Source organism: Gobio gobio, assembly GCF_949357685.1.
Source record: "Gobio gobio genome assembly, chromosome: 25".
Taxonomy (NCBI): Eukaryota; Metazoa; Chordata; class Actinopteri; order Cypriniformes; family Gobionidae; genus Gobio; species Gobio gobio.
The window spans coordinates 2,921,571-2,944,416 of record NC_137121.1 but is presented as its reverse complement, the minus strand read 5'-3'; the positions used below and the strand labels follow the sequence as shown (position 1 = coordinate 2,944,416).

General features: G+C 38.0%; 1 protein-coding gene across 1 annotated transcript in view; it reads right to left on the bottom strand.

The window, feature by feature from the left end:
* rfx7b (regulatory factor X7b) overlaps positions 1-22,846 on the bottom strand; it is a 50,558-nt gene that overhangs the window by 3,037 nt on the left and 24,675 nt on the right. Inside the window, exons 3-10 of the mRNA XM_079809190.1 lie at positions 20,280-20,365; positions 19,843-19,881; positions 19,581-19,703; positions 19,392-19,508; positions 15,661-15,745; positions 15,382-15,589; positions 3,994-4,295; positions 1-2,920 (exon numbers count right to left, since the gene is read on the bottom strand). The exon at positions 1-2,920 is cut by the window's left edge and continues 3,037 nt beyond it. Coding sequence (XP_079665316.1) covers positions 1-2,920; positions 3,994-4,295; positions 15,382-15,589; positions 15,661-15,745; positions 19,392-19,508; positions 19,581-19,703; positions 19,843-19,881; positions 20,280-20,365 — 3,880 coding nt within the window. The remainder of the gene's footprint in view (positions 2,921-3,993; positions 4,296-15,381; positions 15,590-15,660; positions 15,746-19,391; positions 19,509-19,580; positions 19,704-19,842; positions 19,882-20,279; positions 20,366-22,846) is intronic.

Sequence of the window (22,846 nt, the reverse complement as noted above, 5' to 3'; positions counted from 1 at the left end):
GTTGTAGGTGTTGATCTTGCAGCTCTTCCTGAAGCTCCAGCTGCTCTTCCGGTTGTTGCAGTCCTGGGCCTGATTGTGCTTGACTGTCACCACTGGAGAAGGTGACTTGTTCCTCGCCCGTGCTCATGAGGTACGCCGTCTTCTGGAAGTCAAATGGCGAAGGGCTTGAGTCCAGAGGCAGCTGCTGGTTCTGAGGGTTGGGGCCTCCGGGGAAGCCCTGTGTCGTCTCCAAGATTTGGGTTAAGTTCATCCGTGCGGTGTAATTGGCGGGTAGGTTATTCACACCCAGCCCTCGCACTGCATCATCTCCATCCGTGTCCATCTTGCTGAGGAGGACGGTGGTGATCTTGGCGCTATTGCTTTGCTGCGCCTGGTGACTGATGGGCAGCAGCTCAGACTGCATCATGATGTTTAGTGGCACTGATTGGCTCCTCTGGGCCAAGCTGCTGGCATTGACCACCGACTGGTTGTTGGACAGGATGTTCAGGACCTCAGATGTCAGGGGGCAATTAAAGGGAGAAACAACAGACCGTAAGGTGACTGTTTGTGCAGTGGTGCCACTTAGGTTGCGCTGGCGAATGGCCGGGCTAACGCTGCGACACCGAAACGTTCCCCCTCCAGATGTGCTTCCTGCCCCTTTATTGTCCAATGGAGCTGGGACGGCGAAACTTTCCTGCTTTCCACTGAGGGTGGTTTGCTGTCCTTGTTGCACTGGAGAAACGGTTAACCGTCCCAAGTTTCCATCCTGATGCCTCGACTGAGACTGGAGGGATTGGCCTGGGATGGCGAAGGCGTGTGGTTTACGGAAGTGGTCCTCGACCAGATCCTGGTAACTGGGAAGGATGCCAATGGTGGAGTTGGTGGAGATAACCGGAGACCCTGCGGTGCTGTTGTACCGGTTGGTGATCCACTCCAGCTTGGCTTTATCTGGGTGGGTGGCCATAGGCCTTTGCATGGGTTTCACTGGACTGCTAGACACAACGCTACCATCATGATAACCAGTTATACTGGAGTTGATAGGAGTGAATGCAAAGGGATTGCGGCATTCGATGGGACTTGGAGGAACACTGCTACTGCAGTTTGATAGAGGAGTGCTGATGGGTGTATGGCGCCCACCTAAGATGCTATCCACCGGGGTAATAGGTGCCATTCGGGAGCAAGGGCTTTCTCTGGTCAAGCTATGCCCCCCTGGAAGCATCTCAGAGGTAGGAGTTGGAGTAGGCGTTGGTGTTGGCGTAGGCGTAGGAGTTGGCGTGTGGGCTGGCGTGGCGCTACTGTGGGAGGAATGATAGAACTGTGTACTTGTCTGATGGGGCGACAGGATCGTTCCTTGTCCAACTGAGGCTTGACCTTGTAGGGATATATCCACACAACTTAGGTAGGATTGCAAGCTGCTATTCAGCTTCATTTGCTCCTCCATCTGTACAAGCTCTTCTACAATACTATCCTGGGTCATATCATCATCATTGAAGGGGAAATAGTCAATGCTAGTTTGGGCTCCTGTGAAATCAACAATGTCCTGCTGAAGAGAGGTCTCAGTTGCCTGGGCCATCAACGGTAAGGTATTAGCTGTGTTCTGCTTGTGTTCTGCTTGCATCTGTTGCGAGTAGTCTTGCAGCGAGCTCTTGAGCTCACTTACAGCAGACACCTCCTGAGAAACACCACTGCTGATTTGTTGGTGACTTGGGATTTGTTGCAACAAAGCTGCGCTGTTGCCAGAAGCCGTTTCATCCAGGCTGATATCAGCAACTTCACTCTCGATTTGATGATTAACAGTCTGAGAGAGTCCAATGGGCGTGTCGGAAAGAGCCAAGATTTGAGTCGGGAGAGAGCTACTCTGTTTTAGCGTAACTTTGCATGGAGCGCTCTCTGGTCTTGCTGGGGTGCCAGGTCTCTGGATCTTCTTAGCTGCTATTACAAGACCAGGCCTGGCATGGCTGCCAACATCCAAAGGTTGCTGGGAAATGAATACTCTTTTAACTGGGATTGTATGGGTTTCTAAAACAGATGCCGAGCGTTTCCGAGGGCTTTTTAGACAGAGACCAGCATCTTTAGAAGAAGTGCTTGCAGTTGCCACCGCACAAATGGATGACAACTCGGCGTCTACATTCTGGCTAGTAACAGTTAAATACAAAGTACTTTCTGGTTGATCGTTGTTATTGCTGCTTGGGGCAAGAGCCTCCATGATTGTACTTGAAGGGGCTGTGGAGTCACTCTTGGCCCTTATCACTCTCTCAGGCACAGGGGACGCCTTAATAAGCAGAGAGGGTTCACTGGAAGCCCTGTATTTAGTGGCTCTTTCGTTCTTTTGTCCTGTACTTGCCCCTGACGCAGTGCTTTGTTTATCAACAGCAGTAGCTGAGTTACTGTCATTCACAGCTTCGAATGTCACTTTCACTTCATTGGTAATGGTGGACACTAATGGGGTTGGGGTCGTGGAAGGACGTCCAGCTTTCCCAAATCCAGATATCTGAAGAGAGGTCCCGTTCTGAGATTGCTGGGTTTGGTTAGATTCGTCCTGGGAAGCTGTGCTACCCATGCCCGCTGATGCAGGTCGTAATGGGGTAGGAGTACTACTATTACTGCTACTGTTGGGCGCTAGCGATATTGCAGTCATCTTGACCACATTTACAGAGCTAACATGGGGCGTGGGCATCACTGTCTTGAGGGGGCTGTTGGTGATGAGGAGCGTTGGGGGTGAGCGAAGTGAAATGGCGCTTGTGGCGGAAGGTTTAGGTAAAATCTGGGCGTATCGGTGTCTGGCCAACCTGTCTCCAACAGGGCTCGCAGAGATATTCTGGGGTGTTTTTGGAGACTGCTTAACAGGTTGTGTCACGACCTGGAAGTTAACCGGTACAACTTTTCCCTCTGCTGCCCCGACAGGACTTGGAGAGGTCATTAGTTGCCGGTTTCTCTGAACCTGCAAACAAAACAATAGATGAAGCAATTGTCCATCTAGAAATGTCAAATCATAAATACTCTGCAGTGTTGGGGAAGCTACTCTGAAACAGTAGTTTGACAAGCTACTTATTCATGAAAGTAGTTAAACTACAGTCAAGCTACCCTTCTGAAAAAGTAGTTAGATACACTACAAGTTACTACCAAAATGTAGCTAGCTACATCAAAACTACTTTGATTTTTTACAATTAAATTGCATATTTACAAATAACTGAATAATCGTTAATGACGAATGTTTTAAGTTAAATGTTTGGGGGTTTAAAACAACACAATGCAATACAATTATGATAAGAGTAAAGTTCTATTTCGTTAACTATCTAAATATACAATACTCAAATGTAGTCAAATGTAGATTGTCAAAGTGCAAAATCGCTACAAATGTCATGTTCCATCAATGCAAGAACAAAATATAAGCAACTTTGATACAACTTTGATTATCCTGCTATATATATATATATATATATATATATATATATATATATATATATATATATATATATATATATATATATATATATATATATATATATATATATATATATATATATAGCAGGATAATCAATTTAAAAAGGCTATTATTAATCTGTATATGCTTGAAATCTTCGACGCAGATAGCGTTTTAATCTTTTGTTTGTATCAAGTATAACCATTACTAGTCGATTCGGTTTTCAACCCACTCCTGTACGTCCTTTACATAATCATCAGTCAATCTCTTCTCTGTGAACCACAAGATGCGCGATGAAACAATAGATGGCGGTAACGCACGATTTTAAAATCAAATAAGAAGAAAACACTGTGTTGCTTCAATGCATTGCAGGCTCATCAAAACAAAACACAAAATGGAGTGTAGCTTTTGATCGCGCTACACCGCTACTTGCTGGAAAAAGTAGTTAGCTACTGGAAAAGCTACATTGTTTTAAAAGTAACTGAGCTACTGACAAGCTACTGAAAAATGTAGTTAAGTTAGTAGCTTAGCTACTTGTAGTTAACTACTCCCCAACACTGATGCTCTGTTAGCAACCAAAATGTCCTTACTGTGATGGGACTTGGGACAGCAGTGACCACAATGCCTATTGTTGGTTGAGGGGACAGCAATGCAGGACTTCCAGAGGTCAGGCTGGATCCAGGGACAGGTGTGCCCGCCTCTGCCCTTCTAGCCTGGGCATCGATGGGCAAAGGAGAGGTGAGCTTCTGCTCCTGCTGTTTCTTCTGGATCTTCCGCTGCAGCTGCTGTTTGGCGTCTACAGAAGGCGAAGGGAGGGTCTTCACTTGGGGCTGGAATGAGTTGGCTTCACCAGTTGGCACAAACGCAGAGGCTGGCGTAGGGGTTTTCATACCTGCCATTTTTATTAAATGAAATAGGTTCATGTTAAAAACAGAAATGGACAGAATGCCACACAAGTATGACACAACCAGAAGCTGCTCAACCAACGACAGATTTCCCACATTTCCAAACAGTTTACAGGGATAGTTCACCCAAAAATGAAAATGGTCCTAGAATTTACTCACCCTCAAGCCATCCTTGGTGTGTATGACTTTTTTTTTCTCAGCCCAACGCAATCAGAGTTATATTAATAATACTCTGGCTCTACCAAGCTTTATAATGGGAGTAAATGGTACCTGAGATTTTGAAGCCCAAAAAAGTGCATCCCTCCATCATAAGTGCATCCCTCCATCATAAGTGCATCCCTCCATCATAAAAGTGCATCTATCCGTCATAAAAGTGCATCCCTCCATCATAAAAGTGCATCCCTCCATCATAAAAGTGCATCCCTCCATCATAAGTGCATCTATCCGTCATAAAAGTGCATCCCTCCATCATAAGTGCATCTATCCGTCATAAAAGTGCATCCCTCCATCATAAAAGTGCATCCCTCCATCATAAAAGTGCATCCATCCATCATAAGTGCATCTATCCGTCATAAAAGTGCATCCCTCCATCATAAAAGTGCATCCCTCCATCATAAAAGTGCATCTATCCATCATAAAAGTGCATCTATCCATCATAAAAGTGCATCCCTCCATCATAAAAGTGCATCCCTCCATCATAAAAGTGCATCCCTCCATCATAAAAGTGCATCCATCCATCATAAGTGCATCTATCCGTCATAAAAGTGCATCCCTCCATCATAAAAGTGCATCCCTCCATCATAAAAGTGCATCTATCCATCATAAAAGTGCATCCCTACATCATAGAAGTGCATCTATCCATCATAAAAGTGCATCCCTCCATCATAAAAGTGCATCCTTCCATCATAAAAGTGCATCTATCCATCATAAAAGTGCATCTATCATCATAAAAGTGCATCTATCATCATAAAAGTGCATCTATCATCATAAAAGTGCATCTATCCATCATAAAAGTGCATCCCTACATCATAGAAGTGCATCTATCCATCATAAAAGTGCATCCCTCCATCATAAAAGTGCATCCTTCCATCATAAAAGTGCATCTATCCATCATAAAAGTGCATCTATCATCATAAAAGTGCATCTATCATCATAAAAGTGCATCCATCCATCATAAGTGCATCTATCCGTCATAAAAGTGCATCCCTCCATCATAAAAGTGCATCTATCCATCATAAAAGTGCATCAATCCATCATAAAAGTGCATCTATCCATCATAAAAGTGCATCCATCCATCATAAAAGTGCATCTGTCCATCATAAAAGTGCATCCCTCCATTATAAAAGTGCATCTATCCATCATAAAAGTGCATCAATCCATCATAAAAGTGCATCTATCCATCATAAAAGTGTATCTATCCATCATAAAAGTGCATCTATCATCATAAAAGTGCATCCATGCATCATAAAAGTGCATCTGTCCATCATAAAAGTGCATCTATCCATCATAAAAGTGCATCTATCATCATAAAAGTGCATCTGTCCATCATAAAAGTGCATCTGTCCATCATAAAAGTGCATCTATCATCATAAAAGTGCATCTGTCCATCATAAAAGTGCATCTATCATCATAAAAGTGCATCTGTCCATCATAAAAGTGCATCTGTCCATCATAAAAGTGCATCTGTCCATCATAAAAGTGCATCTATCATCATAAAAGTGCATCTATCATCATAAAAGTGTATCTATCATCATAAAAGTGCATCTATCCATCATAAAAGTGCATCTGTCCATCATAAAAGTGCATCTATCATCATAAAAGTGCATCTGTCCATCATAAAAGTGCATCTGTCCATCATAAAAGTGCATCTATCCATCATAAAAGTGCATCTATCCATCATAAAAGTGCATCTGTCCATCATAAAAGTGCATCTATCCATCATAAAAGTGCATCTATCATCATAAAAGTGCATCTGTCCATCATAAAAGTGCATCTATCATCATAAAAGTGTATCTATCCATCATAAAAGTGCATCTGTCCATCATAAAAGTGCATCTATCATCATAAAAGTGCATCTATCCATCATAAAAGTGTCATAAAGTGCATCTATCATCATAAAAGTGCATCTATCATCATAAAAGTGTATCTATCCATCATAAAAGTGCATCTATCATCATAAAAGTGCATCTGTCCATCATAAAAGTGTATCTATCCATCATAAAAGTGTATCTATCCATCATAAAAGTGCATCTATCATCATAAAAGTGTATCTATCCATCATAAAAGTGCATCTATCATCATAAAAGTGTATCTATCATCATAAAAGTGCATCTATCCATCATAAAAGTGCATCTATCATCATAAAAGTGTATCTATCCATCATAAAAGTGCATCTATCATCATAAAAGTGCATCTATCACCATAAAAGTGCATCTGTCCATCATAAAAGTGCATCTATCATCATAAAAGTGTATCTATCCATCATAAAAGTGCATCTGTCCATCATAAAAGTGTATCTATCCATCATAAAAGTGCATCTATCATCATAAAAGTGTATCTATCCATCATAAAAGTGCATCTGTCCATCATAAAAGTGCATCTATCATCATAAAAGTGCATCTATCATCATAAAAGTGTATCTATCCATCATAAAAGTGCATCTGTCCATCATAAAAGTGCATCTATCATCATAAAAGTGTATCTATCCATCATAAAAGTGCATCTATCATCATAAAAGTGCATCTATCATCATAAAAGTGCATCTATCATCATAAAAGTGTATCTATCATCATAAAAGTGCATCTATCCATCATAAAAGTGCATCTATCATCATAAAAGTGCATCTATCATCATAAAAGTGTATCTATCCATCATAAAAGTGCATCTGTCCATCATAAAAGTGCATCTATCCATCATAAAAGTGCATCTATCCATCATAAAAGTGCATCTATCATCATAAAAGTGTATCTATCCATCATAAAAGTGCATCTATCCATCATAAAAGTGCATCTATCATCATAAAAGTGCATCTGTCCATCATAAAAGTGCATCTATCATCATAAAAGTGTATCTATCATCATAAAAGTGCATCTATCCATCATAAAAGTGCATCTGTCCATCATAAAAGTGCATCTATCCATCATAAAAGTGCATCTATCCATCATAAAAGTGCATCTGTCCATCATAAAAGTGCATCTATCCATCATAAAAGTGCATCTGTCCATCATAAAAGTGCATCTGTCCATCATAAAAGTGCATCTATCCATCATAAAAGTGCATCTATCCATCATAAAAGTGCATCTATCATCATAAAAGTGCATCTATCCATCATAAAAGTGTATCTATCCATCATAAAAGTGCATCTATCATCATAAAAGTGTATCTATCCATCATAAAAGTGTATCTATCCATCATAAAAGTGCATCTATCATCATAAAAGTGCATCTATCCATCATAAAAGTGCATCTATCCATCATAAAAGTGCATCTATCATCATAAAAGTGTATCTATCCATCATAAAAGTGCATCTGTCATCATAAAAGTGTATCTATCCATCATAAAAGTGCATCTATCATCATAAAAGTGTATCTATCCATCATAAAAGTGCATCTATCCATCATAAAAGTGCATCTGTCCATCATAAAAGTGCATCTATCATCATAAAAGTGTATCTATCCATCATAAAAGTGCATCTATCATCATAAAAGTGTATCTATCCATCATAAAAGTGCATCTATCCATCATAAAAGTGCATCTGTCCATCATAAAAGTGCATCTATCATCATAAAAGTGTATCTATCCATCATAAAAGTGTATCTATCCATCATAAAAGTGCATCTATCATCATAAAAGTGTATCTATCCATCATAAAAGTGCATCTATCATCATAAAAGTGTATCTATCCATCATAAAAGTGCATCTATCCATCATAAAAGTGCATCTATCCATCATAAAAGTGCATCTATCCATCATAAAAGTGCATCTGTCCATCATAAAAGTGCATCTATCATCATAAAAGTGTATCTATCCATCATAAAAGTGCATCTATCATCATAAAAGTGCATCTGTCCATCATAAAAGTGCATCTATCATCATAAAAGTGCATCTGTCCTAGGGGTGCACCGATCCGACTTTTTCAGTCCCGATACCGATGCCTGGGCTTTGTGTATCTGTCGATACCCGATACCGATCCGATATATTGTTGAATTAATAATAAACTGCATATCTTCCACCTTATACCTTCCTTGAAGAGACTAAAGGCACCAGACTTTACTAACTAAACATAACTAAGACAAAATAACAGATGTATGTAAGGTGTTGAATTCTTATTTATTTAAAAAACAATTGTGCATTCAAATCTAAAATAGAATGTAATCTAACTTCTTTAAATAAATAAAATGTAGCAGTGGAAACAAAAAACAGTGTATTGGTCAAACATACAATAGTAATCTGACAGTTACCAAACATTTTTTACACTACAGATAATTGTTTTGGTATATAATCATATCAATATTAAAAAGTAGCATTACAAATTAACAAATAGTCTAATTTTCTACCATATGCAATTTAATAAAAATGTTCAGCTAGCTAATAACAACTTTGTTCTGGTTTCACCTCACTCCAGATTAAATGATTGTAGGCTAGGCCTATTTATTTTACTACACATTGTCAACAGAAATAAGCTGAAATACTGTTGATAATTAAAAATAATTCTTACTACCCACTCTTGCTAAAATGGGTAAGCACACTTGTGTTCTCATTTCAGTTGCGTTCTGAGTAAATTAATAAACTGAGTTCATGAGTTCAGTGTTGGACGGATCAGTTGTTCTGGCCAGTCGTTAAAATGATTCGGTTCAAAGGAGTCATTAAGTCACGAATCGGACATTAGCAGACGCGTTGTGTGCGAATCCCGTCTGTTAGAACATCGCGAAAGATGTCAACACACAGAAAACACTTCATAACTGGATATAATTTGTCTCCCGCTTATTGAAAGTATGCTTTATGTCAGCTGGTCAGAGAAGAGTCAATGTTTTTTGAGCGCAATTCACACCCAGTGATAATTCAAGGACAAAATTGTCCGAATGTGTCACGTGCAACATGGTTTCGGTCTTCCGAGCTTTTGATTTGGATTAATATGTGAAATATGAGAGCGAACACTGATTATTTTGAAGACCCAGAGAGCGCGCGCGGGGGAGGAGCTCTCAGATCGGTCTCTCTGTCACTCAGTCACAAGCGCAGCATCTGTTCTACATCACTCGTAAATCACAATAACTCATCAAATTAGGCTTTGGCCGTCAAAAAAATGTCAATGCAGGAAAGACCCTGACTTTGCAGTAATACCCTCGAAACAGCGACGAACTAGTTGGCGTGGCAAGCGTGAAATATCTCCTCCACACAGCCGAGTCTCTCTGGCTCGCTCCCTTCTAGCATGCGACACACGTGAAGCTGACGAATGACGTCGGTTCTGCTGCGACGGAAAAAAACACCCGGATCGGCTTGTGGATCTGTTAATTTTTCCGATCCCCGATCCAGCTATTTTGTCAGTATCGCGGCCGATATCCGATCCTAATATCGGATCGGTGCACCCCTAATCTGTCCATCATAAAAGTGCATCTATCCATCATAAAAGTGCATCTATCCATCATAAAAGTGCATCTGTCCATCATAAAAGTGCATCTGTCCATCATAAAAGTGCATCTATCCATCATAAAAGTGCATCTGTCCATCATAAAAGTGCATCTATCCATCATAAAAGTGCATCTGTCCATCATAAAAGTGCATCTGTCCATCATAAAAGTGCATCTATCATCATAAAAGTGCATCTGTCCATCATAAAAGTGCATCTGTCCATCATAAAAGTGCATCTATCCATCATAAAAGTGCATCTATCCATCATAAAAGTGCATCTGTCCATCATAAAAGTGCATCTGTCCATCATAAAAGTGCATCTATCCATCATAAAAGTGCATCTATCATCATAAAAGTGCATCTGTCCATCATAAAAGTGCATCTGTCCATCATAAAAGTGCATCTGTCCATCATAAAAGTGCATCTATCATCATAAAAGTGTATCTATCCATCATAAAAGTGCATCTATCATCATAAAAGTGTATCTATCCATCATAAAAGTGCATCTGTCCATCATAAAAGTGCATCTGTCCATCATAAAAGTGCATCTATCCATCATAAAAGTGCATCTATCATCATAAAAGTGCATCTGTCCATCATAAAAGTGCATCTGTCCATCATAAAAGTGCATCTGTCCATCATAAAAGTGCATCTATCATCATAAAAGTGTATCTATCCATCATAAAAGTGCATCTATCATCATAAAAGTGTATCTATCCATCATAAAAGTGCATCTGTCCATCATAAAAGTGCATCTGTCCATCATAAAAGTGCATCTATCCATCATAAAAGTGCATCTGTCCATCATAAAAGTGCATCTATCCATCATAAAAGTGTATCTATCCATCATAAAAGTGCATCTGTCCATCATAAAAGTGCATCTGTCCATCATAAAAGTGCATCTATCCATCATAAAAGTGCATCTATCCATCATAAAAGTGTATCTATCCATCATAAAAGTGTATCTATCCATCATAAAAGTGCATCTATCATCATAAAAGTGCATCTATCATCATAAAAGTGCATCTATCATCATAAAAGTGTATCTATCCATCATAAAAGTGCATCTGTCCATCATAAAAGTGCATCTGTCCATCATAAAAGTGCATCTATCATCATAAAAGTGCATCTATCCATCATAAAAGTGCATCTGTCCATCATAAAAGTGCATCTATCCATCATAAAAGTGCATCTGTCCATCATAAAAGTGCATCTATCATCATAAAAGTGCATCTATCCATCATAAAAGTGCATCCATCCATCATAAAAGTGCATCTATCATCATAAAAGTGCATCTGTCCATCATAAAAGTGCATCTATCCATCATAAAAGTGCATCTATCCATCATAAAAGTGCATCTGTCCATCATAAAAGTGCATCTATCATCATAAAAGTGCATCTGTCCATCATAAAAGTGCATCTATCATCATAAAAGTGTATCTATCCATCATAAAAGTGTATCTATCCATCATAAAAGTGCATCAATCCATCATAAAAGTGCATCTGTCCATCATAAAAGTGCATCTATCCATCATAAAAGTGCATCTATCATCATAAAAGTGTATCTATCCATCATAAAAGTGCATCAATCCATCATAAAAGTGCATCTGTCCATCATAAAAGTGCATCTATCCATCATAAAAGTGCATCTATCCATCATAAAAGTGCATCTGTCCATCATAAAAGTGCATCTGTCCATCATAAAAGGGCATCTATCATCATAAAAGTGCATCTATCATCATAAAAGTGTATCTATCCATCATAAAAGTGCATATATCCATCATAAAAGTGCATCTATCATCATAAAAGTGCATCTATCCATCATAAAAGTGCATATATCCATCATAAAAGTGCATCTATCATCATAAAAGTGCATCTATCCATCATAAAAGTGCATATATCCATCATAAAAGTGCATCTATCATCATAAAAGTGTATCTATCCATCATAAAAGTGCATCTATCATCATAAAAGTGTATCTATCCATCATAAAAGTGCATCTATCCGTCATAAAAGTGCATATATCCATCATAAAAGTGCATCTATCATCATAAAAGTGTATCTATCCATCATAAAAGTGCATCTATCATCATAAAAGTGTATCTATCCATCATAAAAGTGCATCTATCCATCATAAAAGTGCATATATCCATCATAAAAGTGCATCTATCATCATAAAAGTGTATCTATCCATCATAAAAGTGCATCTATCATCATAAAAGTGCATCTGTCCATCATAAAAGTGCATATATCCATCATAAAAGTGCTCTGAAGCAAAGCCATGCGTTTTTGTGCAAAAAAAATCCATATTTATAACTTTATTGACTATAATCACGGTTTTCCTGTAATGGCCGTATGCTAGTCTAGTTCCGGTGGAAGTGACCTCTGACCTGGTCGTCAGTGTATTGACGAATGAGGAAGCGCAGAGGATAGAGCAACTAAAGCCCCAGGAACTGGGATGGTACTCAGTGTTTCGACCGCAGGGTCTAAATAAAGTTCTGGGTAAAAATTTCCCCTTCAAAACGGCCCTGCTCGCGAGGTCGTACTTTTCAAAGTTAAGAAACTTTCAGGGGTGGGACTTGGGCGCTGAACATGCTGATTGGTTCACGCAGCATTTTATTCCACCCTAAAAGTCTGTTGTGGTGCGTGCAGTAAGAGGCGTTTGATATTCGAATCAACAATGATCAACAACATGACTGGGGGGGAAATAGAGTTCCTGGACAAATTGTTCAAGGTAATTTCGGTGGAAACGGGGCTTAAGTAGAAGTCTAAAACAAGATTTATTTTGTGTGGGAAATGTGGGAGGAGCTTGAGTCTGTAGATTGAACGCACAAACGTCGAGAGGTGTCTACTCTCACCTCAGCTTACACTACTACATCATACGTCACGCGTCGGGTCTGAGGTCACTCTTCTGCCGGAAATAAACACGTGGAGGCCAGAAGGCCTTTATTAACCCCCTGGAGCTGTGTGGAGCAGTTATATGATGGATAGATGCATTTTTATGATGGATAGATGCAATTTTATGATGGATGGATGCATTTTTACGATGGATAGATGCAATTTTATGATGGATGGATGCATTTTTACGATGGATGGATGCACTTTTATGATGGATAGATGCACTTTTATGATGGATAGATGCACTTTTATGATGGATAGATGCACTTTTATGATGGATGGATGCATTTTTACGATGGATGGATGCACTTTTATGATGATAGATGCAATTTTATGATGGATGGATGCATTTTTACGATGGATGGATGCACTTTTATGATGGATAGATGCACTTTTATGATGGATAGATGCAATTTTATGATGGATGGATGCATTTTTACGATGGATGGATGCACTTTTATGATGGATGGATGCATTTTTACGATGGATGGATGCACTTTTATGATGGAGGGATGCACTTTTATGATGGATAGATGCAATTTTATGATGGATGGATGCATTTTTACGATGGATGGATGCACTTTTATGATGGATGGATGCATTTTTACGATGGATGGATGCACTTTTATGATGGAGGGATGCACTTTTATGATGGATAGATGCACTTTTATGATGGATAGATGCATTTTTACGATGGATGGATGCACTTTTATGATGGATAGATGCACTTTTATGATGGATAGATGCAATTTTATGATGGATGGATGCACTTTTATGATGGATGGATGCAATTTTATGATGGATGGATGCATTTTTACGATGGATAGATGCAATTTTATGATGGATGGATGCACTTTTATGATGGATAGATGCACTTTTATGATGGAGGGATGCACTTTTATGATGGATAGATGCACTTTTATGACGGATAGATGCACTTTTATGATGGAGGGATGCACTTTTATGATGGATAGATGCACTTTTATGACGGATGTATGCATTTTTACGATGGATGGATGCAATTTTATGACGGATGTATGCATTTTTACGATGGATGGATGCACTTTTATGATGTATGGATGCACTTATGATGGATGTATGCATTTTTATGATGTAGAGATGCATTTTTATGATGTAGGGATGCACTTTTACGATGGATGGATGCATTTTTACGATGGATGGATGCACTTTTATGATGATAGATGCACTTTTATGATGGATAGATGCACTTTTATGATGGATAGATGCACTTTTATGACGGATGTATGCATTTTTACGATGGATGGAAGCACTTTTACGATGGATGGATGCACTTTTATGATGGATGGATGCACTTTTATGATGGATGTATGCATTTTTATGATGTAGAGATGCATTTTTACGATGGATGGATGCATTTTTACGATGGATATATGCACTTTTATGATGGATGGATGCACTTTTATGATGGATAGATGCACTTTTATGACGGATGTATGCATTTTTATGATGGATGGATGCACTTTTATGATGTATGGATGCACTTTTATGATGGATGTATGCATTTTTATGATGTAGAGATGCATTTTTATGATGTAGGGATGCACTTTTACGATGGATGGATGCATTTTTACGATGGATGGATGCACTTTTATGATGGATAGATGCACTTTTATGATGATAGATGCACTTTTATGATGGATAGATGCACTTTTATGATGGATAGATGCACTTTTATGACGGATGTATGCATTTTTACGATGGATGGAAGCACTTTTACGATGGATGGATGCACTTTTATGATGGATGGATGCACTTTTATGATGGATGTATGCATTTTTATGATGTAGAGATGCATTTTTACGATGGATGGATGCATTTTTACGATGGATATATGCACTTTTATGATGGATGGATGCACTTTTATGATGGATAGATGCACTTTTATGACGGATGTATGCATTTTTATGATGGATGGATGCACTTTTATGATGTATGGATGCACTTTTATGATGGATGTATGCATTTTTATGATGTAGAGATGCATTTTTATGATGTAGGGATGCACTTTTACGATGGATGGATGCATTTTTACGATGGATGGATGCACTTTTATGATGGATAGATGCACTTTTATGACGGATGTATGCATTTTTACGATGGATGGAAGCACTTTTACGATGGATGGATGCACTTTTATGATGGATGGATGCACTTTTATGATGGATGTATGCATTTTTATGATGTAGAGATGCATTTTTATGATGTAGGGATGCATTTTTATGATGGATGGATGCACTTTTTATTGATGGATGGATGCACTTTTATGATGGATGGATGCACTTTTATGGGCTTCAAAAACCCAGGTACCATTCACTCCCATTATGAAGCTAGGAAGAGCCAGGATATTATTAACATAATTCTGATTGTGTTCGTCTGAAAGAAGAAAGTCATACACAGCTAGGATGACTTGAAAGTGAGTAAATGGGCTCGTTTTCATTTTTTGGGGTGAACCAACCCTTTAATCATGCATCATCTAGGTTTGTATGTGAAGTAATGTAGTCTTGCCTGTTGGGGTTCCAGTCATAACAGTAAGAGCTGCCATGGACTTAGTGCCTATATAGTGACTGTTCAGAAGAAAGCGTGCCAGTTCCTCCACACTGTCAAACTGGCGACTCAAAACCTTCTGAGCCCATTCGCAGACCAGACCGCAGGCTGCAGAGCGCATCTCATCCTCAGCGCTGGGAGACTGTCCAGCCGACTCCAGCAACTCACACTACAGCAGCAGACAGATGACATTCGCTTATCAGTCATGACCACTCATATGTTAGAGATCAGGATACTCACCCCATCTCCGGATTTGTGCAAGTCCAGGTTAGGGAGCGATGGCATGTGCACAAATGCTTTTTTCCTCAGACCGCTGTAGCAGTACGTGATGCACCGTTAAGGTTAAAACAATCACTTCTATGATCAATGCATACGAAATGTTTCAAAAGCAGGGCCCTATGAAATCAGTATTTTTTTATGAATTTTATGGACATAGTTAGTACTGGGCAATCGATTAATCGTGATTAATCGCATCCAAAATAAAAGTTCATGTTTATATTAATATATATGTGTGTACTGAGTATAATTATTATGTATATATATAAATACACAAATCCTTCATGTATATATTTATGAAATATTTGCAATATCTATACATTTATATAATTTATCTTGTATATAAATATAAAAAATTTCTTAAATGTATACATGCATGTGTGTGTATTTATGTACATAATAATTATACACAGTGCACACACATATATTATGTAAACATGAACTTTGAATCGTGATTATTCGTGAAATTATTCGTAAATCGGGATTATTCGATTGCCCAGCACTAATTTAAATGGTCAAATTAAATTTCATAAATCAAAAAGCATGTCTAATTAATTGAAATTATGAAACTTATTAAATTTACGTATACTTTATTATTATGAAAATACCCGAGAAGAACTCAAATACACCATATATTGTCGCAGTCGTGTGTTTGTTGTCTTCATGTTTAATCAAAGCGTTTCTATCTTCTTTTTATTCAGCTACAGCGCTAGCTTCACATTAGCGGTTTCCTGCAAACGTCATTATATGACTTCTCTCTGAGGCGCATGTGGCGTTTCTGCTCGAGGGCGCCCTCTGGCCTCCAGGAGGAATCAAACATGAGTGTGTTTAGCGCCCAGCACTGCTCACTCCATCCTATTTTGGGTAAAAAATAGGAAAAGTAATATGTTTATGACAATCCATATGTTTTTCTCCAGTGTTTCTCCCCACAGTGGATACATAAGAGGCTCATATTTTCATATTAAAGACATAGACTAGTTCGTGATTTTGCATACCTCCTGACAAAAATTTAGAAATTGATATCACAGATTATATTTTATAATAAATCCTTAGACATTTGTTGTGATTTTTAGAGCAGTTTTTTGTAAAAAATATATATTATTACTATTATTATTATTATATTGTTATATTTATTCTTAAATACTCTATTTAAAATGTGTAATAATGAAAATGTTATTGTAATAGTAATATTTCTTATTTGGTTAATTATATATATATATATATATATATATATATATATATATATATATATATATATATATATATATATATATATATATATATATATATATTAGTGCTGGGCATCGATTCATTTTTTTTTACTAATTAATCACATTTTTTTCTGTAATTAATCGCGATTAATTGCAAGTTTTTAATATTTTAAGTTTTTAATATTTTGATATTGTAATAATTTCAGTTACTCTCCAAATTAATGTATAAACAATTTAAAGACAGCATATTTTAAATATGTGTTGTATTGTCATGTTTTTATGAATGAAGGCCAGTATCACTGATGTCTCTATGAAACATTAATGACGTTACATTACAGTATAACTGAACGCTGCCAATTTCAACATTTATTAGGCTTTAAAAAAACAACTTTTAATTTAAGTGAACTTAAAACAATCTTTACATAAACCCAAAATAATAAATGTTATATTTACCCGTGGCCTTCCCTGTTATACATATACAATAAAATGTAATAGTTATCAAACACCTTTCTTAACTGCACACACACACACACACACAGACAGGACATTGGCATACAGCGCGTTCTCTTGTGTCTTGTCGCGCTTGGAAGCATTTACATGAATAAGAGCGTGATGATCATGTAACGCTAAGCAAAAATGGATATAAAAACGGACGCTGCGTTATTTGCGTTAAATATTTTTAATGCGTTAAGCTGAAAAAATTAATTGCCCGCGTTAACGCGTTAATTTGCCCAGCCCTAATATATATATATATATATATATATACACACATATATATTAGGGCTGCAGCTATCGATTCTTTTTGTAATCGATTAATCTATCACTTCATCGATCGATTAATCGGATACATTTCCCCCCGTTTTTAAACAACCAAAACAAATAATGCATAACGAAAATGAAGAGGAAAAGCAATTTAATTTATTAATATGCACAACAGGTTTCATGCTGTAATCTAGCGCTGACATCAAAGTAAATATCTTTTATGTAGATTTCTACACCTGCAGCATTTACCATTAGGCTACTAACAAATAATATATCATATGTGGTGAGCCTATTTGCTATGGTAACCTAGCAACCTGTGTGTGTGTGTGCGCGTGCGTGAGGATTCATTGCAGTTTGGTACAGCAGAAATACATACATTCATTTTTAATAGAACGCTACGCTTGCAGCACTTGCATAGCGGTGCATTTAAGGTGAAGCATCCGTTCGAAACATCGCGTCACAACATCACGTCCCGGTGTATACAGTGAACGCATGCTGGAATTATTGTTGCGTGGCTACATAAAAGTTTAAGCATATGTGATGCATTGCCACGATTGGTCTGACTGGCGCGAGAGAGAGAGAGAGAGAGAGAGAGAGAGAGAGAGAGAGAGAGAGAGAGAGAGAGAGAGAGAGAGAGAGAGAGAGAGAGAGAGAGAGAGAGAGAGGGTGCATGCGTGTGTGTGTTACTGATTTTCTACTATCAGTTCTGCGCTGCTCTCCGCGCGCGATCTTCACGCGTAAAGAGGTCTGCCTTCAGGGCGCGCGCTCGTTGTCAAAGACGCGACACGGCTCAACTCTCCGTGTCACAGAAAAAAGCTGAGCACTGAACGGATACGTTTTCCGTATTGTTGTTTTTGAATAGTGCACAATCGCTTCAATGTTCAAACTGGCAAGGCTTTAAAAGCTTTTACTTGACAAACTTTATGAGGACGAAAGTGAAAGCGATCTGGCTTCGGGGCTTGCTTGCGCGCGCCGCGTGTGTGTGTGTGTGTGGCAGCTATAAGAACGGTAATCAACTTACATAAACTGTGTAAAACATGCAGTTACTATAGTTATTCTGGGCATCTAGAATCTAAACTAAATTCAAAATGTATCACGCGCTATGGTGTGCTTCCTGAACATTGAACAGCGGTCCGTGTGGATCCCTGCGCGTATAGCGCGCGTCATAGGAATTTAACGAGGCTTCGAGGCAGAATTTTTGCCTCGAGGAATTTTTGTAATCGAGTTAATCGAGTAACTCGATGAATCGTTTCAGCCCTAATATATATATATATATATATATTAGCAATAACATTCATAATTATTATTAGTCATAATATATAAGCACACAATGTTATATATAAACACACTTTTCATTTGTACATTTTTAGATAAAAATTGCAAATCGCAATTTTAACCAGAATAATCGCAATTCGATATTTTCCTCAAATGGTGCAACCCTTAATCTCAATATATATCACAGAAAAACAAAATATCGCAATGTATGTTTTTTTTTCCAATATCGTGCAGCCCTAATGACTAATGAGCATGCAGGATTATGAACTGACCTTTTTATTTATTAATCAAAAAATTTGACAAATTCCATTTTTATGACTGAATTCCAAGTTTTCTGCATCGCAAAAATCATAGGGCCCTACAAAAGGTATATTGCATTAGCTGTACTGTATGCACAATACTTCACATTCAAAATACATCAGATTTCTTCCACGGAATAAAGGATATTTTGATTTCCCCCTCATGCCCAAACGACGTGCCTTCATGTTGGGAAAAACGTTTTTCATGATCTTCCCGAAATCAGCTGCGCTTAAAGGATGGTAACCCAGATTGTCGCAATAACTCCTGAAAAACACAAACCCGGTGAGCACAAGCAAACACAATTTCCGTCCGTTGCTGCACTTAAACCGCACTCACTTGTATTCGTCGTACACCTCTTGTTTTGGCAGTGAGGTTTCCGGATGCTCTTCCAAGTGATTTCGGATCCAGTTGAACGCGTACATCTGTTGAGTCCGGCTGGACGACATGGAGTTCTGGTCGCTGCGGGAAAAACAGAGGAACGGGAAGGAGTGAAACCGCGATGCTGTAGCAGGAGAAAGCTGTGTGTACATATGTTGCTCCTGTATAATATATCACGTTACAAATGTTTTTCCCGTTGATATAGTTAAAGTTGTAGTACCATATTGCAGGACTTGCAGAGCCCCTCTGATTTTCAGTTCTATTGGACATCATGTTGGGAAAGAGGGGTTGACATGATGGACAGATAAGGGGAAACAAATGATAAAACACAGGAAGCTTGGTATCGCAATGTCATAATTTACACAAAATCTATTCAAATGGTGAAATGATTAGCTCGATACAGCATGATGCAAAAGAACAAACACAAAATTAGGCTAGATCACAACGAAAAATGATACTTGTACAATTCCCCAGTTTGTTTCATTAATGCATCTTTGCATGTTTCACTGAATGTAAACATGAGTGAATAATAAACATCAGACGTATGTATTTGATATCGCAAAGCACAAAATCACAAATGGTTTTTGAGGTGTTCAAATCATAAAAGGAAGGGAGGGGGATATGGAAAGGAATAAATAGATTTGAAATAACATGTACCTTTTTTCATTGCCACTACTGGGACCAGAAGGCAACTTAAGGTAGAGGTAGAGCTTTTCGATATCTGTAAACTTCTCAACATCTTGCTGTGTGAATGAAGGACACAAAGTTTGACATTATTTGTGCTCTAAAAGAACAAAACCCAGCATGTTAACAGTCATTAAATGTGTTAAATCAGTGACTAACCTAAGAAAAAAAGTTTGTTTTTGTATTAAGCACTGATTTTTTTGTATACCCTATATGTTTATGATGTGATTTTGCTTGTTTTTATTATATTACGTGTTTTTCTTCACAACTTTTTCCCCAAAACAAAAAATAATAACTACGCACAAAATCATATAACCACACCATTATACTAAAAACACTTGATCAAGGTCATGATTAATGCTTCCCTATGGATATACAGTAGTCAAAAAAACGGTTTCGCCCCTGCAATGACATCATCGTTTTCTCCTGCATTCATTTCCGCAAGGTTGGCGTATTCAAAGGGGAAAACCAGGTCCCCTTGAGTCCGGAAAGCGCACAATACTGGAGCGTGTCTGTGCATTTGACCAGTGCCAGAAAACCTGCAATCCTGTCCTGCTCTTAGCCGGTTGCCATGTAAACCTTGTCAGTAAACATGCATGTCAATGCTGACACACACATCGTTTCAGCACAGGCTCCTCCCACCTCGCTTTCAATTGGCTGGTGAGAATGAATTCCTCTCACCTCTTCCTATTCTATTTGCCTCATTGTTGCTAGGGGAAACCGGCGCTCATGAATGGGGTGAGGCTTGACAGCCAATGAACAGTAAATAAAAAAATAAAAGACAATTCACTGTTGTTATTTCGTAAATGCACCAGGTAGCCGTTATAAATCCACCCATTCAATGCTAGGACTGATATATGAGGTATTGTATAAAACAAACGTGCAGCCTTATTCTTTCTGAATATGGAAGCTGTTTGACTCGTTAAAGGTTTTATGATGATGGATTTGGCTCTGATTGGCTGTAGAGCAGGAACAGGTGCTACTGGCCAATCACTGAACTAAAGCACATGCTCTTTTTGACTGTGGCTATATTGAACACTGTACATCATATTCTACCACACAATAATGTATTTTGTACCATATTTATAGTGCACATCAAAAACAGATAGATCCAACTACAAATTCTGATTGCAAACAGATTCAACTCTATATTCTGATTGGAAACAGACAGATTCAACTCTATATTCTGATTGGAAACAGTCAGATTCATCCCAAATTCTGATTGGAAACAGTCAGATTCATCCCAAATTCTGATTGGAAACAGTCGAATTCATCCCAAATTCTGATTGGAAACAGTCAGATTGATCCCTAAATTCTGATTGCAAAAAGACAGATTCAACTCTATATTCTGAATGGAAACAGTCGAATTCATCCCTAAATTCTGATTGGAAACAGTCAGATTGATCCCTAAATTCTGATTGGAAACAGTCGAATGCATCCCTAAATTCTGATTGCAAAAAGACAGATTCAACTCTATATTCTGATTGGAAACAGACAGATTCATCCCAAATTCTGATTGCAAAAAGACAGATTCAACTCTATATTCTGATTGGAAACAGTCAGATTGATCCCTAAATTCTGATTGCAAAAAGACAGATTCATCCCTAAATTATGATTGGAAACAGTCAGATTCAGCTCTATATTCTGATTGGAAACAGTCAGATTGATCCCTAAATTCTGATTGCAAAAAGACAGATTCAACTCTATATTCTGATTGGAAACAGACAGATTCATCCCAAATTCTGATTGCAAAAAGACAGATTCAACTCTATATTCTGATTGGAAACAGACAGATTCATCCCAAATTCTGATTGCAAAAAGACAGATTCATCCCTAAATTATGATTGGAAACAGTCAGATTCATCCCTAAATTATGATTGGAAACAGTCAGATTGATCCCTAAATTCTGATTGCAAAAAGACAGATTCAACTCTATATTCTGATTGGAAACAGACAGATTCATCCCAAATTCTGATTGCAAAAAGACAGATTCAACTCTATATTCTGATTGGAAACAGTCAGATTGATCCCTAAATTCTGATTGCAAAAAGACAGATTCATCCCAAATTCTGATTGCAAAAAGACAGATTCAGCTCTATATTCTGATTGGAAACAGTCAGATTGATCCCTAAATTCTGATTGCAAAAAGACAGATTCATCCCTAAATTATGATTGGAAACAGTCAGATTCATCCCAAATTCTGATTGGAAACAGTCAGATTGATCCCTAAATTCTGATTGCAAAAAGACAGATTCATCCCTAAATTATGATTGGAAACAGTCAGATTCATTCCAAAATCTGATTGGAAAAAGTCAGATTGATCCCCAAATTTTGATAGAAAACAGACAGATTGATCCCCAAATTCTGATAGAAAACAAGACAGATTGATCCCCAAATTCTGATTGCAAACAGTCAGATTGATCCCCAAATTCTGATAGAAAACAAGACAGATTGATCCCCAAATTCTGATTGCAAACAGTCAGATTGATCCCTAAATTCTGATAGAAAACACACAGATTCATCCCTAAACTCTGATTGCA